The sequence below is a fragment of the Diadema antillarum genome, unplaced genomic scaffold, assembly GCF_040938485.1.
Source record: "Diadema antillarum isolate AM-2024a unplaced genomic scaffold, OU_Dant_1.0 seq00002088_RagTag, whole genome shotgun sequence".
Classification (NCBI taxonomy): Eukaryota; Metazoa; Echinodermata; class Echinoidea; order Diadematoida; family Diadematidae; genus Diadema; species Diadema antillarum.
Genome location: NW_027272734.1, coordinates 135,816 through 152,078, shown reverse-complemented (window position 1 = coordinate 152,078; position 16,263 = coordinate 135,816). Strand labels below are relative to the sequence as shown.

The window sequence follows — 16,263 nt, the reverse complement described above, 5'->3', positions numbered from 1 at the left end:
TTTCATTGCAATTTTTCTTGCGATGTCAGGTGTTTCCTTGAGCAAGCTTATTCCAGTTGTCAGGAATGTGGTAGAAGTCTTCATCATAGCATATTTTGATATGTGCTTAAATGTGTGTATTCACCGAGATGAATTGGTTTATATCAGAAGTGAAATGTGGAATGGACATGAAATTGAGCCTATTTTCCTGGTTATCATGGTCTGTACATTGCAAAAGGCAATGGAAGGATTGTGTGACAATTGCGAGTGTACATAAAAGTGGCACTCGCTCACAATATGCATCGTAATGAGATGCATGCACAATGCATGGACATGATCCATGATCCATGAAGACCATTCTGCTGCACACAAAAAGAGAATTATTCTACTCTCAGGGCATGATGTATTGGCAAGCATATTATATCCTTGATGTTAAAAACTGATGGGATTAAAAAGCATGATTAACATTGTGGTGACTTGATTCTAAAAATTGTATGAACATCTTAGCTGTGTAATAGATGAAGAAACACTTGGGTTATTCAAAAAGGTTTTGAAATAATGCTGTCACTATCAAAGTTCAAATATGAACAGAAATCCCCATGCTTGCAAACTGGGGTTCCAAGTTGGTTTAGTTTTACACCACTTTTTATGGGGAAGATTGGGTAATGTTTGATCTCCGGGAAACATTCACTTTTTTGAAGTGTGTACCAATGATTGTCAAATAAAACTTGTCATAGCTTTTTACACGATTCCAAAAGCTCTGGATGTATTTAGGACTATGTGGCTTTGATAAGCCAATCTGGAAAAATTTTAGAATAGTGCCCTGGAGAAAAAGCATGGTATTAACTCGTTGAAGACTAGTCCATGTATACTTGAGCAGGTGTTTGTAGGAAACGTGTTACAGCAAAATCAGCTGATCCTCAACGGGTTAATAGTACAAACACTGGTAATCCTGGCATCCCTCCCTTTGCATGAACAGGAGTTATTACAGCACCTATAATATTCCTTTGCTCCCCTCCGTTGTCCACAGACCTACACGGGTACCATCCTGGTAGCAGTCAACCCCTACCAGGTTCTACCCATCTACATGAGGGAACAGATCGAGGCGTACCGGGACAAAAGGATAGGAGAACTCTCCCCACACATATTCGCCATCGCCGACAACGCCTACTACCGTATGCTGAGGGGCCTCAGAGATCAGTGTGTCATCATCAGGTAAGTGGCACCTACCCATCTAATTTTTCACTGTTCGCATTGCTTTTCTTGTCACTGTGTATACGTACCTTGTATCATTTGTGTGGGCTGTAAATATGGGGCTACTTAGGGGCTAGCAAGAGGCTGCACTCAAAGAATTTCTGTGCTTCACAGATCTCACATGCTGGTTTTGCTTAATCAGAAAGAAATGAATTCGATGAATCTCTCTGTTTTGTTGCATCACAGAAGATGTGTCTTATTAGCAATCTTTATCACCCAGCTCAAGTGAAGGAAATGTAAACACAAAAATTTGATTGTTATTACATGATAGATTGTGAGTATCCTAGAATGCAGTTTGTTGGGGCTGCCCCTTCTACTTCATTTCAACTACACGTAAATCTGTAGATTGGCTGATTGTATCTGTACTTTAGAAAACCAAAGACAATAGACTGGGAAGATTGTTACTGAACAAGGAAATTATGGGTTTCCATAAGTAGTGTTTTTGTTGTTGTTTGCATTTTGCCTTCAATTTTCATTTTGTCTGCTTTCCACTCTATCTGTGATGGCTCATACAAAAGTTGTGCTTCCCAGCTCATGTCTATTAAACTCTGAGCTCTATCTTCTTACAGTCCCACGGTATTTACACCAAATCAAGACTTAATCTCAATTCTCAAATCCTAATTGTGTTCTGAAAAAAGAAGAAGATAGAACTAACCATATGGAATTATGTGGGTAGATGTATTTAAAAAAAGTTGTTTTTCTGTCATGGATGTAATATTGATGATGATAGTGTAGTCTATTTTCTTAAAACTATTAGGCCTCACTGCACAGTATTGATACCAGTTTTGCTCATGTGAAAATAAATAAGTGTATAAATCAATAGATAAATAAATAAATAAATGAATAAATAAATACATACATAAATACATCAATAAATAAATGAATAAATAAATAAATAAGAAGTAATGAGTAGATAAATTAATTAATGAGTAAGTAAGTAAGTAAATAAATAAATAAGTAAGTAACTAACAAAATGAATAGATAGATAGATGAATAAATAAATGTAATATCCCGACTAATCATTGACTTCTTTGATTTTCATCTCTCAGTGGTGAGAGTGGTGCAGGAAAGACAGAGAGTGCCAAGCTGATTCTGCAGTTTCTGGCGGCGGTGAGCGGACAGCACTCGTGGATTGAACAGCAGATCATTGAGTCCAATCCCATCATGGAAGGTGAGAATAGAGCCTGCCCACTCATTACATGAGTTTGAGTTGAGTTTGAGTTTGAGTTTATTTATAACAACAACAATCATGTATGTACAAGAAAGTTTGAATACATGTTTACATCGATCAACATTAATACATAGCACACATAACTGTCTAAACAATCTGAAAACTTATCGAATACATGTATATAATGGATAAATGATTAAGTGATCTAAAACTATTTATCTGAAAAGAGCTTCATTAAACATACAATTTATGGTAATAATGTACACAATGAGGTTACAAATGACTCATCAATGAAAATGAAGAATCTATTACTGTAAAAGTGGATATTTTCGCGCGACTAATTTTTCGCGCTCGGCAAGGTAAGAAGAGTTTCGCGTGTTTTTAATTCCGCGGTATCAAGACATCAACTACAGGAACATATGGCAAGCAAAAATATTTGCGTGCTTTTATTTTCGCGCTAGTTTCTGATTGCGCGAAATGCGCGAAAATTTCAACACCGCGAAAATTTTTCACTTTTACAGTAGTCACTTTGGCCAACTACAGTATTTACTACTTATGGGTACTTAACCAACTTACCCATTGGATGATATGCATCATAGGCGTTGTTTCGAGTTTTTTGATGCTCACAATGTGTTTTATTCATTGTCTCCTATTAATACCCTTTTCGGGTATTATGTTTGCTTTAACATGATGCAGAAATATAAATGCACCTGTCTTCAAAAAATCAATAGTGTAGATCAATATGGTACTAGATATGTTCTGATGATATATACAAGTAGGTCAGTGAAAACATGGAAAATATAGCATAACTATGAAGAAATGTAAAGTAATTTACATAAGTTTTTTGTTTTGTTTTGTTTTGTTTGTTTGTTTGTTTTTTAATTGTTTGGGCACCAAAGATAAGTTTCAGTTTCCATTATTTTTTTTCTGGGTACCACACCTGTGACAGCTTCCTTGCCATTTCCTTGTTGATTTGTAGAACACCCTGCAACTTTTTGTGGGCAGCAAACATTACAGTCGCATTCCTAGCATTGTTGTGAAGTTCCATGGCATGCCTTGCCAAGGCAACCGTGACCCTATGACCTATAAATCTCCCCTCCAGTCAGTCATGTAGAGGGAGTCCCAGGGAGTCGGGGGAGTGCCGGATCATATTTCGCCACATTCTCCTGCTGGCATTAAAGTGATGCAATTTACAAGGGCTGTAGGGTAGAGGTGACAGGCAGACCCACAGGGAACATCTATACATATAGTATTGTAGTACCACCTCAACTCCCCCCCCCCCCCCCCCCACCTTGCCGCAGGTAATCAAACACATGCCACTCAGTTATCACACATCATCTCAAAATACTGACAAGACTTAAGCTCAGTAATATAGACCACAGCCCCGTTTTATCAAAAGATAAAATCGATTTTGAATTTCCTTACCACACAGCCTGCCATAGAATTACATTTGAAATCAACTATATAATCAATTTTAACTCTTCATAAAACAGGGACCTGGGGGGTATATCATGAAGCATTTTGTCTGACAAAGTTGTCAGACAAATTTACTCTCAGTCAATCAGATGCAAGGATTTCAGTAGCTTGTAACAGTTTGTCAGAAAAACATCCGACCAAAATGCTTCATGAAATGCCCCCCTGTTCAGTTTTTGCACTGTTTCTATTAGCCATAACTGAGATGCTTCAGTGTGCCTGACAATAGTTGATTTACGCACTGACATAGCAATGCACATGACTCATAGCATAACCCATTGAATCATCTTTTCTTCTTATTTTGTAAGTCCTGGAGTTATTCCCGATATATAAAGTAACAGTGTTTTTCAGCCAGTCGTGGAGATATATTGTAATTCTTTCTTTTTTATATATGAATCTTTGATATTTGATTGTAATATTGTTTGAAGATAATGTATAGCAACAGGTGTACATCCTGGCTGTATAGAATGAAATATGATGTCTGTAACACAATATGCTGTACAACTGCACACGAATGCACAGCCAAACTGCATGTGTGTGATGGCTCTCCAGTGTACACAAACACAATGTACATTGTGTAAGCCTAGGTGCGTGCGTGCCCCATGCTACCACAACTTCTGTGCCTTGATTGTGTAATTGCATACATATGAGAATCCACATTGCCAGCTCTACATGTCCAGGAATATTTTAAATGAAGCTGGATAAAATGATTTCAGCTCTACTTGCAGCGGGAAGGTCTCTTTCCACCTCCCTGCTTGCACCTGTCTCTTGCAGAAGATATGAAATATTCAGGGATACGCTGTATGTGGACAAAGAGGTAGATAAAGAGAGAGGAGGAGGAGGAGGAGGAGGAGGAGGAGAAGAAGAAGGAGGAGGAGAAGGAGAAGGAGGAGGAGAGGGAGGAGGAGGAAGAACAAAAAGAGGAAGAGGAGGAGGAAGAAGAAGAGGAGGGAGAAATAGAGATGGGGGATCTCATTAACTTGGATATTGAATACATGATGCATGAATGATGCTTACATTAGTATTTGACACGAGTAGATCATGGTGAAGAGACATAATACTATATACGTATATATGTTTTCTTTTTTCTTTTTTCTCTAGCATTTGGAAATGCCAAGACCATCAGGAACGACAACTCGAGTCGGTTTGGGAAGTACATCGACATCCACTTCCAGGAAAGGGGGGTCATTGAGGGGGCAAAGATTGACCAATACCTGCTGGAGAAGTCTCGACTGGTCAGCCAGGTAAACCTTGGGAATGCAATCGATATGATGTCAAAATGAAGTGCAATAGGCCGTTTTTGTAATGTGTTCATATTTTGTGAGTGCTTTGCTCACAAGGGAATGCCTTCACAACCACAAAGATTGGAGGCTTACCCTACCCAGTGACGACTTCTCTGAATACGAAGTGAATTCATGCTTAACAAACTTAATTGGAGGGAGCAGGTGTATGATTTGGTTCGTTACAAGGCTGTAGGAAAGGAAACACCATGAATTTTAATACATTGCAGAAAATGGTCTATAGGGATAGGATTGTTATACTTACAGCAGAACAAAATAAAATAGCACGTATTGAACAGTTATGCCTGTAGAAGTTTGTAAGCTTGACAAGTGGCTAAACCTTAGGCAGGGATTAAAAAGATTTGTGATGAAATGATTTATATGGTGGTAGAAATAAGATGCAAAATACATATTTGTATTTATTGTGTTTCAATACTTGGGATTGAAAAAGATTGATTTTAGCTATGTCTAGCAAATCTTAGACAATTTTTTTTTTATTTCTAGATCAAGTGGTGTGTTCAAGATTTGCATTAACTTTGAAAAATTAGTAACCTGTTGTGATGGAGAGTGCATCCTATGATTGTGGGAGCAAATTTAAAGAAAAAGATCTTATTTAGTGAACACATTAATACTTGTACTTTCACTTCATGCCTTTGTGCTAGAAATATAATGAATTATTTCAGTTATCAATCCATCTGTCATTTACTGATTGAGCAATTTCTTTGATTATCACTGTATGTACAGTTATTGACTCAGGGAGGTTGAATATGTGTGTAGTCAAATTCTCATCTTTAGAGCTTGTGTTACTTTGTCTAGTGAAAGCCATCCAATAGGGAAAGTATGGTGAATCTTATCCTGTTTTCCCTCCCCCTTTTATCTCCACCTAAATAGCTACCAGATGAGAGAAACTACCACATATTCTACTGCGTCTTGGCCGGGATGCCTGAGGAGGAGAAGAAAGAGCTGGAGCTCACCAAGGCAGAAGACTACTACTACCTCACACAGGTGAGTTTTGCTGGGGTGGAAACTGATGGTGGTGAACCTGATTTTTCATTTTGTCTGAGGGATGCCCTAACCCATTTTAAATAGGATGGGCTGATTGTGCTATAAAACTTAGTTAGAGGGTGCAGTTAGAAGGGACATTTGTTGTTGTTGAGATGTACTCTGATAAATATTTTTTGTATACTGGATTTTTTTCTTTTTTTTTTTACGGGAGGGGTTGGAATGAATACCCATTTGCCACTATGATATTTTTAGTTGGTATGTAGAATAATCCACCTGGTGTATACGCTCAATTCAACATTGTATTATTTCTTTTCTTTTATGCTCAACTACTCCCTGATGTGATTCCTTAAGTTGGTTGGAGAGGCCCAAGGGTCATAGTGATTTTGATTGCTTTTTTCTAACCGGGCTCCTTAGGGAAGCTCAACAGGGAAAGCCTGACACTTTGTTTTCTTGTGTTTTGTTTGTTTATTTTGTTTCTCTGTTATCACTTGTATTGTTTTGCAAATGCCGAATAAATAATAATAATAATAATAATAATAATAATAATAATAATAATAATAATAATAATAATAACACGCATTTCCGATAGACACCTGCTAAGTATACATGTACTTAAGAGTAGTCTTCAATTCAATTCAATTCAATTCAATTTATTCGGCACAAAATAAATCAAAAGTACATTATGTACACAGTAAAAACAAAAGCAATGTGTGTAAACATACATGCACATATTATGGAAGTTAATGCCGGGACCCCTTTGAAGCATCTGGTGCTTGTTGTTGGGGCCCAAAACAAAATTATACAAAATACAGTTGCCGAATAGCATATTGTGCAAAAATGAAAATGAAAAAAGAAATATACAAAAAAAAAAAACTTATCAGCCCTACACTATGCACACACACACCACATTCTTATCACTCGCACACATACAGCGTACACCAAACACACTCATTCAGTAGCAATGTCAGGATCAAAGAAGTGAACAGTAGAAGAAATTTGGTAGCTACATGTAGCAGTCTACTCAGACATGGATAACAGTTAAAAAGTATGTTTTTTTTAATAATGTTCTGAAGCGAGAAAGTGTAGTGCTGGACTTGAGATCTGGACTGATTGAATTCCATTCATTTACACCTGTAAAACGAATTGAATGGGTTCTAACTGTTAAACGGGCTAATGGCATTCTCAGGCTATATCTTTCCCGAGTAGAATAATCATGGAAACACAAATTACATTTAAACATATCATGAAACAAAATTGGGAGAATACCTTTATGATACTTAAACATAAACACTAATATATTAAATCGAACAAGTTCATGAATGGGTAGAATTTTCAACTTGACAAAAATTGAAAATTCTACCCATTCATGAACTTGTTCGATTTAATGTCGTGTCATGTCAAAGAAGGTTTGGGGATTTTGTGAAGCTGATGATCATGATAGTGAATGATTATGATGGTAATGATGTGACATGGTAACGGAAAGGATACATTGCAATATTGTGATAAATGCTAAAGAGAGCTGAGATTTACAATGTATGTTGATTTTGTGGTAACAAAAGTGTTGAAGGTTTTAAGAGTTTTAAGGAGTTGTGATTGTGATTTACAACACTTTTTTTGATGTTGTTAATCAGGGGAATTTCTATCAGGGTTTTATTCACGGTGTTGGCAATGATAGTAGTAGTCAATCTTTTCTCCTCCAATTGTTGAGAATTAACTTGTTTGCTAATTCATTTCTTTTTAAAGATTGTTCAATCATCATATGGGTTTTGAATATCTGTCGCTCTGTAGAACTGATCATACCAATAAACATTATATGACAATGCTTGTACTTGAAATAGTCATTGATCTCATTAATGCCTCTTATCACTAGGGCAACACCATCAAATGCGATGGGAGAAACGACCGCGAGGATTTTGCCACGATCCGTGCTGCCATGAAGGTTCTCATGTTCACGGACGACCAGATCTGGGACATCTTCAAGCTCCTGGCGGCCATCTTGCATCTGGGCAACATCAAGTACACCGCCATCGAGAAGTCCAATCTGGATGCAACAGGGTTCTCCAATCATGTGGAAACTGGAAAAGTCTCCAAGCTGCTATCAGTATGTATACTGAAGTTCCAGTTTTTGTTTTGTGTTTTTGTTTGTAATTTTAATTAGATTTCATTCCATACATAATTAGGTGGAAGTTGCAAAGAAAAATGAGATGAAAGATATAATCACAAGGGGATTCTTAGTACCAGATTCAGAAAAAAAAGACATATGCATGTATGTAGTTGTGACTTATAGCATATTATTTTAATAGTGGACGAGGGTACAAGGGAAAAATCATGTAATGTTGTATACTTTTGCTACGTCTAAAGGTCAATCAAAAAGCTCTGGAAGAAGTACTGACCACCAAGTCCACCACGGCATCTGGTGAGGTCATCATCTCTCCCGTCTCCATCGCCACGGCGACGGACATGAGGGATGCCTTCGTCAAGGCCATCTACGGCCGCCTCTTCATCTGGATCGTCAACAAACTCAACGTGGCAACCTTCAAGGAGCATGATCCCAACACGGGGAAGAGAGTGAGCATCGGCCTCCTTGACATCTTTGGCTTCGAGAACTTTGGCAAGAACAGGTAAAGATGTCATTCTGTTTGTGCAAAGTGCCAGTAAAATGCTTTGAATATGAAATCTGGGCCATGTTGCATGAAAAGATGCAATCATACATGAGTCACAAAAATCAACTTTAAGTCAGTTATCAACCAATCAGAATTGAGTATTCAGAAACTTATGTTTGATCTTCTGACCAATGTCTGATCTCAACTTTTATGTTAAAATGCCTAAAGGATTTAAAAGGAAATAAAGAATGATAGAAATTCTTTTCAGGCAGGTATTGTGGTGCTTCCACATTGCTCTCCAGAGAGATACCTTTTTTTTTGAACTGCATATATATCATGCCTTTCTAACAGAAAAATAGTCATGAAATGTTATTTTAGTAAACTTTTGAAGGTACTGAATACAGTGATGCAAACGAGGACAAACTTTGTGAAACACGCACAAAATGAAGTGTTGGCGAAATGGGGCAGAAGTAGATATTCAAAGACAGTTTGCACATTCTGGACATTACAGTTAACAAAGGCCAGACTTTTTTTTGTGTGTGTGGCTTTTACTGATGTTAGGGTCAAATACAAAACACTTTGATGTGAGCAAGTAATATTGTTTTTTAAAGAGTTTATCATGAAAGGGGCCCATGGTCTGAAGTTTTGGTCCTATTAATTTTGTCCCACAGCTTCGAACAGATGTGCATCAACTACGCAAATGAGAACCTCCAGCAGTTCTTTGTCAGACACATCTTCAAACTGGAGCAGGTGGGTTGACTTTTGATTATCTATTAAATATGTTTATACAAGCTATGTGTATTGAAATATGTATTTAGGCACCTGTCATGGCTGAATGGTTAAGACTAGTGCCATATATAAAGAGAGGCTGGCCAACTACTAATTGGACGCCATGTCGTTATCGCGTGTATGAAACGCGTTACAGGGTTAGCATGTACACTCAGACGTAACAGTATGACCAAGCCAAATAGCGGATGGGCGCTGCTTATTAGTGCACTTTGGTAACGACATGGTTATGGCTCCACGAAGATCATGGGACCAGTTTTGACCAGTCACCGGCTTAAAAACTCAAGTCTAAAAGCAAATTTGCCAGACTCTCTTTATATGTGACACTGGTCAAGACCATGTGGCTAAGGCCCGCAGGCTTCCATGCTCATATAACGAGGTTTCATTGCCAGCCTGGCAGTAGTGCCCCTCAGCAATGAATACAGTCGGAAAGATAAAATGGCAGAAAAATGAATATGTAATTGGGATCTTCAAAACGTGAATGCTTCCCCAGCTAATGTATTCAATAACGATATAATTCTCTTTTCATCGATACTTGAAATGAAAGAGCTTTTCAATTTTTCCTCCGAGAAACAGATATACCTCTCATCCCATTTCACACTGAAACGCTAAGGCTTTATTCCCTCTTAACATTCAATGTGTATGTATGCTGCCCTCTTTGACCACAACAGGAAGAGTACGACAGAGAAGGTATCCAGTGGCAACACATCAAGTTTGTCGACAACCAGGAAACCCTCGACCTCATCGCCGTCAAGCCCATGAACATCATCGCTCTCGTTGACGAGGAATCCCGCTTTCCTAGGGTAAGCCGAAAAGTCTCTTGAAGAGTTCATCTATGATTTCACTAGTGAAAGAAGACATGTCCCTCATTTGCATAGACGAATCTCCTTCCTAGCATAGTGAAGACCAAAATTCATACATACCTCTCTGAATTGTTGGTGTAAGCTTGGGGTATCCTCCATTAGCACTAATTATGTTATCAGAAATACATCTGTACAGTTTTAGGAGTGTAGAAACCAGTCTTTGAAAAAGGGGAGTCGCAGCGGTGCACGTTGCCATGCTATGTAAATGTTGTGCGGCATTGTGGTACGCCTGTGTACCTTGTTGCCAGCAAGAAAGAAACAATTCCAAGAAGATATTTATTTCAAGAGATGAAAGGAAGTAGTCAAATATGTAACTCACAAGAAAGCAATTACATCTCAATAACTTGAGTGCAGAACATTATTCTGGATTTGGATTTGTTTAGACCTGCTCCTGTCAAACTTTTTCAACCCGACGCCCACTTTGGCTCCTACAAAATTTTTAGAGAGCCATTTAGATGAAGATTCGATATTTTTCATTTTATTTTTTGCTGACATCATGGCTTCACAGCCCACCAGTTGAAAAGCATTGATTTCAGATGTTATCAACCTGCTGAGGACGAGTCCCACAATACTCGGTGTCTATGGGAAATGAGTGTTGTAGCAAAATCAGCCCGTCCTCAACGGGTTAAAAGACCGAGCATCCACTATACAATGTCATACTGTATCTGTTGTACCAGTCATCAGTGAGCTGTCGTATACAAAGTGCAGTGATTGACCTCAACTCAAAATCTCCTCATTATGATTCATTAATCACCATTATGGCTGTCATAATTTCCACCCTAGGGGACTGACATCACCATGTTGGCCAAGCTGAACAAGCAGCACTCCAAAAACAAGCTCTACATCCCTGGAGCCTCAGCAAGAGGAACCCTGTTTGGTATCAAACACTTCGCTGGCACTGTCTACTATGAGACAACTGGTGAGTGGTTCTAGGAAGAGTACTGTATACGGCATATGTGTAGCGATAGTCTCAATTTGTAGCGAATCGGGACTTCCTGTCGTGTCAGGATCAGAGTTGAATTTGAGAAAAGCACCTGACTCAGGAAAAATAGAAACCCCATGAATTATATGGCATGTGCAGTAGTTGATCATTTGGTGACTGAAATACATTTGTAAGCCAGCCTGTGTTTATTCACTCTGATTTCCTATGACTTGTTGAATAGCGTGTGGGGTAGGCTTCCCTATGTGTAAGATAATCCAAAGCTGCTAATGAGTAGGGTTCATTTACAATATGTAGCATGATTTTTATGCCTCCGCAACGAAGTGGCCGGAGGCATTATGTTTTCGGGTCGTCCGTCCGTCCGTCCGTCCCGTTTTGTTTTTGTCAATATCTCAAGAACCGTGTGGTGGTTTTACATCAAACTTGGTATGAGGGTATATCCTTGGGGGATAATACTTTGTGTAGATTTTAGGGTCAGAGGGTCAAAGGTCAAAGGTCACAGGTTATTTTGTGAAAAAAAATTGAAATTTCATGTTTTTCTCCATATCTCGCAAATGGTTCAAGGTATCTTCATGGAACTTAGTATATATACTTGTACTGATGGGCAGTGATTATCTAGGGAAGTTGGGGGTCATGGGTCAAAGGTCATGGGGGTCAAAGGTCAAGGTCAACTCCTCAAAATATCACTACTTTCCTTATATTTATGCAATGAATGAAGGTTTTTTTTTAACTTGATGTATACATGTCTTACCCAATATATATTCTGTGGGAAGTTTCTTGCCAAAAGGTCAAAGGTCAAAAGGTCAAAGGTCAAGTGAAAGTGCTGAATTGCACTTTTTCCTCCATATACCTCCAATACCTTGAAAAATTACTCAATGCATACTCTTATAAAAGGGTCAAAAGTCAAGTAAAAGTCATCAGTTCCCCAAATACCTGCACTCTGACATTTTAATCATTCATCCAATTGAACCTAGTTCTAGGAAAGTGAACATTCAGCACATTTGTGTCAAACCTGTCATTTTAATATTTTGCCAATTGTTTGAAACTGTCATCACACATTGTCAAGACATTGTACTATAGACCTATTAGGAGAACCATGCATTATGGCGGAGGCATATCAGTCGCCGTAGCGATATATCTAGTTCTTCATCAAATTAAGTTATGTTTTTGGCCATCAATTTTTCAACTGAAGTTTGATGTAGCTTATTCTTCAAGAATGTAAAATTCTATCATGCTTGCATGAGTCAACACATTGACAGTGCAAATCCTACATTTCAAATTCATGAAATTCTTCTGTCGAGGTATTTTTTTTTTTCATTGCAACTGATTGACAAATTGCCCTGCATCGATGTTATTTGCAATAAATCCTACATTGTGCCTATAATGTTACATATAAACTGTTCTAGGATAAATTTGGCAAGTAGAAAAAAAAAATGTGTTTGTTTTTGTTTTTAGGTTTCCTCGACAAGAACCGCGACACCTTCAGTCCCGACTTCATCCAGCTCATCCGGACCAGCCAGAACGAGTACCTCAAGCTCCTCTTCAATAGCGATCTCTCTGGCTCCACGGAGACCCGAAAGAAGTCTCCGACACTGGGGGCACAATTCAAAAAGTCCCTCGATCTCCTCATGACCACGCTCAATGCCTGCCAGCCATTCTTTGTCCGCTGTATCAAGCCAAACGAGCAGAAAAAGCCAAATGTGAGTGATGAGAGGAGGGCTTATATAGCCAAAGCAGCTCCTTTTTTTTCCCCCAGAAGTGTGTTATATAATCTATCTGAAGGTTTTAGAGATTAAAGCATTTTCTCAGTTCTAGCCATATGCTTTATTGGTGTTGTGTTTTTGTTTTTTGTTATTCCTCAAACATGACTGGCATTGGTGTGTATGTTGGAATGCTATAGCACATTGTGTGCAGTCTAAATGTTCAATCAATTTTCAAACCAAGATTAGCTTTAATGGTGAAAACTTTTCATTGTACGAAGCGATGGATGAAGCCCCACGTAGGAAAGTGAAAGTAAAATAGTTAAAAGTTGAAATTCATTTATTGAAATGTAATTACTTGTATATGTCACCATGCAGAAACAATACATCAAATCAAATCAATGATATCATTAAAATTCCTTTAATATACCTTTTCTCTTTATTTTAGACATCAACATATGATACTTGCTGTATCAAATCTGTATAGTGCAACTGCTAGCAATGATACCTTGAAAAGACATAGAAATGTGTAGTATACAGACATTATACAGACACACATACCTTGTTAATACAATCATCAAACACAGTAAGTACACTACTTACGTTTTTTTCTTGAGCAGGGGTACAACGATAGATTTGTGCATTTCATCTATCCGCTTTTTAAGTCAAACATCATCGTCTCGTTTACTCAACAGATGTTTGAACGAGACTTGGTTGTGCGACAGCTGAGGTACTCCGGCATGATGGAAACGATCAGGTGAGAAAATATCTTTGTCTCGCAGTAGTTGTTGGTTGCTATGGCAACCTGATTTGATCCCACTCTTAGCTTGGAAAACTCTTACAATATTTGCATCTCACCAGTTACGAGTGCACTTTGACTATTAAGTACAGGAATATTCCAAAAAGAAGTAGATCTCTATCTTTATGCAAATAAGAATGCAATGCAAGTCTTTTTACTTGAAGGAACTCTTCATGGTTCGAAACCAATGTTTTGACTGTGGGCACTTTAAAGGGATCGTGTAGTTTTGGTTGAGACCTAATTTCAGGTTTCTAACATTTTTTGGTGAGATAATGAAAAAGCTCTTATGATATATGAAAGAGCATGTAATTCCATGAGGAATTCAATGTTTATTTGAAAAAAATTGGTTTTGAAATGGCTGAGATATCCAAAATAGAGTGATTCTAATAAAGTGTAGGACCCTCATTATATTACGATCTCTTTGTTTTACTTTGTTTTTGGATGTTTCAGTCATTCCAAATCCGATTTTCATCAAATAAACTTTGAATTCCTCGTAAAATGGTATGCTCTGTACCATTTCATAAGTGTTTTCTCGGTATCTCGCAAAAAGTTAAAAGCCCAATTTGCATCTCCACCAATAATGTATCATCCCTTTAAACATTACAATAATCCAGGTCAGGGTAAAGATCATAAGATGAAAGTAACATTGGTTGAACAAACTGAATAAATTTATCGCCTTACAGGATCCGTCGAGCAGGCTACCCGATCAGGCATACATTTTCCGAGTTCATCGACCGCTACCGGATGCTGGTTCCAGGCATCAAGCCTTCTGCCAAGGAGGACTGCCGTGCTGCCAGCAAAAAGATCTGCAACGTCCACCTCCAGGGAGAGGATTGGCAGCTCGGTCACAAGAAGGTCTTCCTCAAGGTGGGCCTCAAGGACATCCTCGGTGTCCCTCATTTATGGATGTAACATCCAATACCAGATTGATAACTCTTACCAACTGCACTGGCCACATGACATTGTGAAATTAGTCTGCTCTTCAACCCATTGAAGACGGGTTTTGCTACAACACGCATTTCCCATAGACAACTGCCTGAGTACATTCAGGACTCGTCCTCAATGGGTCAAAAGAAGTGACACATTTTTATGAACAGAATATTGGAATCATAACATACAATGTACAGATAGGTCAGCACCTGTTATACTGATATACAAATGATGCACAGGATAGAGTGTGTTAGTGGAGGCATATAGTGCACTCAAGGGTATTTACAATTGTGAAACATGCACGAGCTGAAGCCGAGTGCATGTTGCACTACATTGTAAATACCCGAGAGTGAGCTACGCCTCCACTAACGGCACGAAATAATCCTGTGCATCATTTGTTTTATAAAATGGGTCGAAAATCCGAAAACTAACAGCATTTTTCAGCGTTTTTCACGTACCTTTGTGGGTCAAGACGTCCGAAGATGTTCGTCCCAAACATTTACGCACGTCGCACTCGGAAATCCCGCACATACAGTAGAAGTATGATGGGGGGTTGGGTTTCCGGACACTTAAGTTCCCGCATGAAAACTTACTTATTTTACATAGAATATGCACCCTTTACCGTGAAGACTTGATATAGACTCCTCATATAGGCCTACTAGACAACATACTCTGAAAACGGCGTGAGAATTAACCTGCTAAATCGTTGGATTTGCCCTTCAAAGTGACTCCATGTACGCGTCCGGTCCCACAACGCTTGGTCTACTGTACTGTACAAAGTGTACCTATATAAGAGTATACGTACGCCACACATGTTATGCACAAGGGAAGAAAGGCCGGCCGGCCGGCAGCCCGAACTAGAAGTTGTTTACAGGATTGACAGCGCGTACTGTATGTATGCATGCAATTCAAAGGAGCCGCCCCGCGCACAGACGATCGGCAATAGGATTTAACCACGGTGGATTTAACACGCAGTGCGATGGGACTAGAATAACCAAAGCACATGTGACTCATTTCAGCACTTCCTATTGGCTACATTCTTGAACCCATTTTATAAAGCTAGATATTATACGAGTAGATCATGAAAATCCCTTCATGATTTCAAAGAGTGCTTTTGATCTTTTCTGTTCATGGTCTCATTTTCACCAGAAGGGATTTGATTGTGTTAAGAGAAACATACTTTTACAGAGGTGTGTATAGACTTGCTGTGAATTATTGTTTTCTAATACAGCAAATTTTTACTAGCATTGATGATGGTATTGAAAGTAAGATGAGTATAGGACAATAATGTCTTAAATTTGTTCATCAATTGACACACAAGCTTGAGTGCTTTCCTCGTCAACTGGCAGAGACCTCGTGAAACTAATTGTCCGTGAATAGAGATTACCTAATCCCCCTAATCCCTATTGTGTCACCATGGCCTCCTGTTGTAAAGAGGCACATTGTTACACCCGAGTGAAATGGGTTTGCTATAACTTAA

At 38.5% G+C, this 16,263-nt stretch overlaps 1 protein-coding gene across 1 annotated transcript in view; it reads left to right on the top strand.

Moving 5' to 3' along the window:
• LOC139713891 (myosin-VIIa-like) overlaps positions 1 to 16,263 on the top strand; it is a 63,834-nt gene that overhangs the window by 14,734 nt on the left and 32,837 nt on the right. The window contains exons 5-16 of the mRNA XM_071625614.1: positions 1,010 to 1,194; positions 2,283 to 2,404; positions 4,979 to 5,121; positions 6,049 to 6,162; positions 8,033 to 8,263; positions 8,524 to 8,783; positions 9,437 to 9,515; positions 10,223 to 10,354; positions 11,198 to 11,333; positions 12,810 to 13,054; positions 13,750 to 13,811; positions 14,537 to 14,720. Coding sequence (XP_071481715.1) covers positions 1,010 to 1,194; positions 2,283 to 2,404; positions 4,979 to 5,121; positions 6,049 to 6,162; positions 8,033 to 8,263; positions 8,524 to 8,783; positions 9,437 to 9,515; positions 10,223 to 10,354; positions 11,198 to 11,333; positions 12,810 to 13,054; positions 13,750 to 13,811; positions 14,537 to 14,720 — 1,893 coding nt within the window. The remainder of the gene's footprint in view (positions 1 to 1,009; positions 1,195 to 2,282; positions 2,405 to 4,978; positions 5,122 to 6,048; positions 6,163 to 8,032; positions 8,264 to 8,523; positions 8,784 to 9,436; positions 9,516 to 10,222; positions 10,355 to 11,197; positions 11,334 to 12,809; positions 13,055 to 13,749; positions 13,812 to 14,536; positions 14,721 to 16,263) is intronic.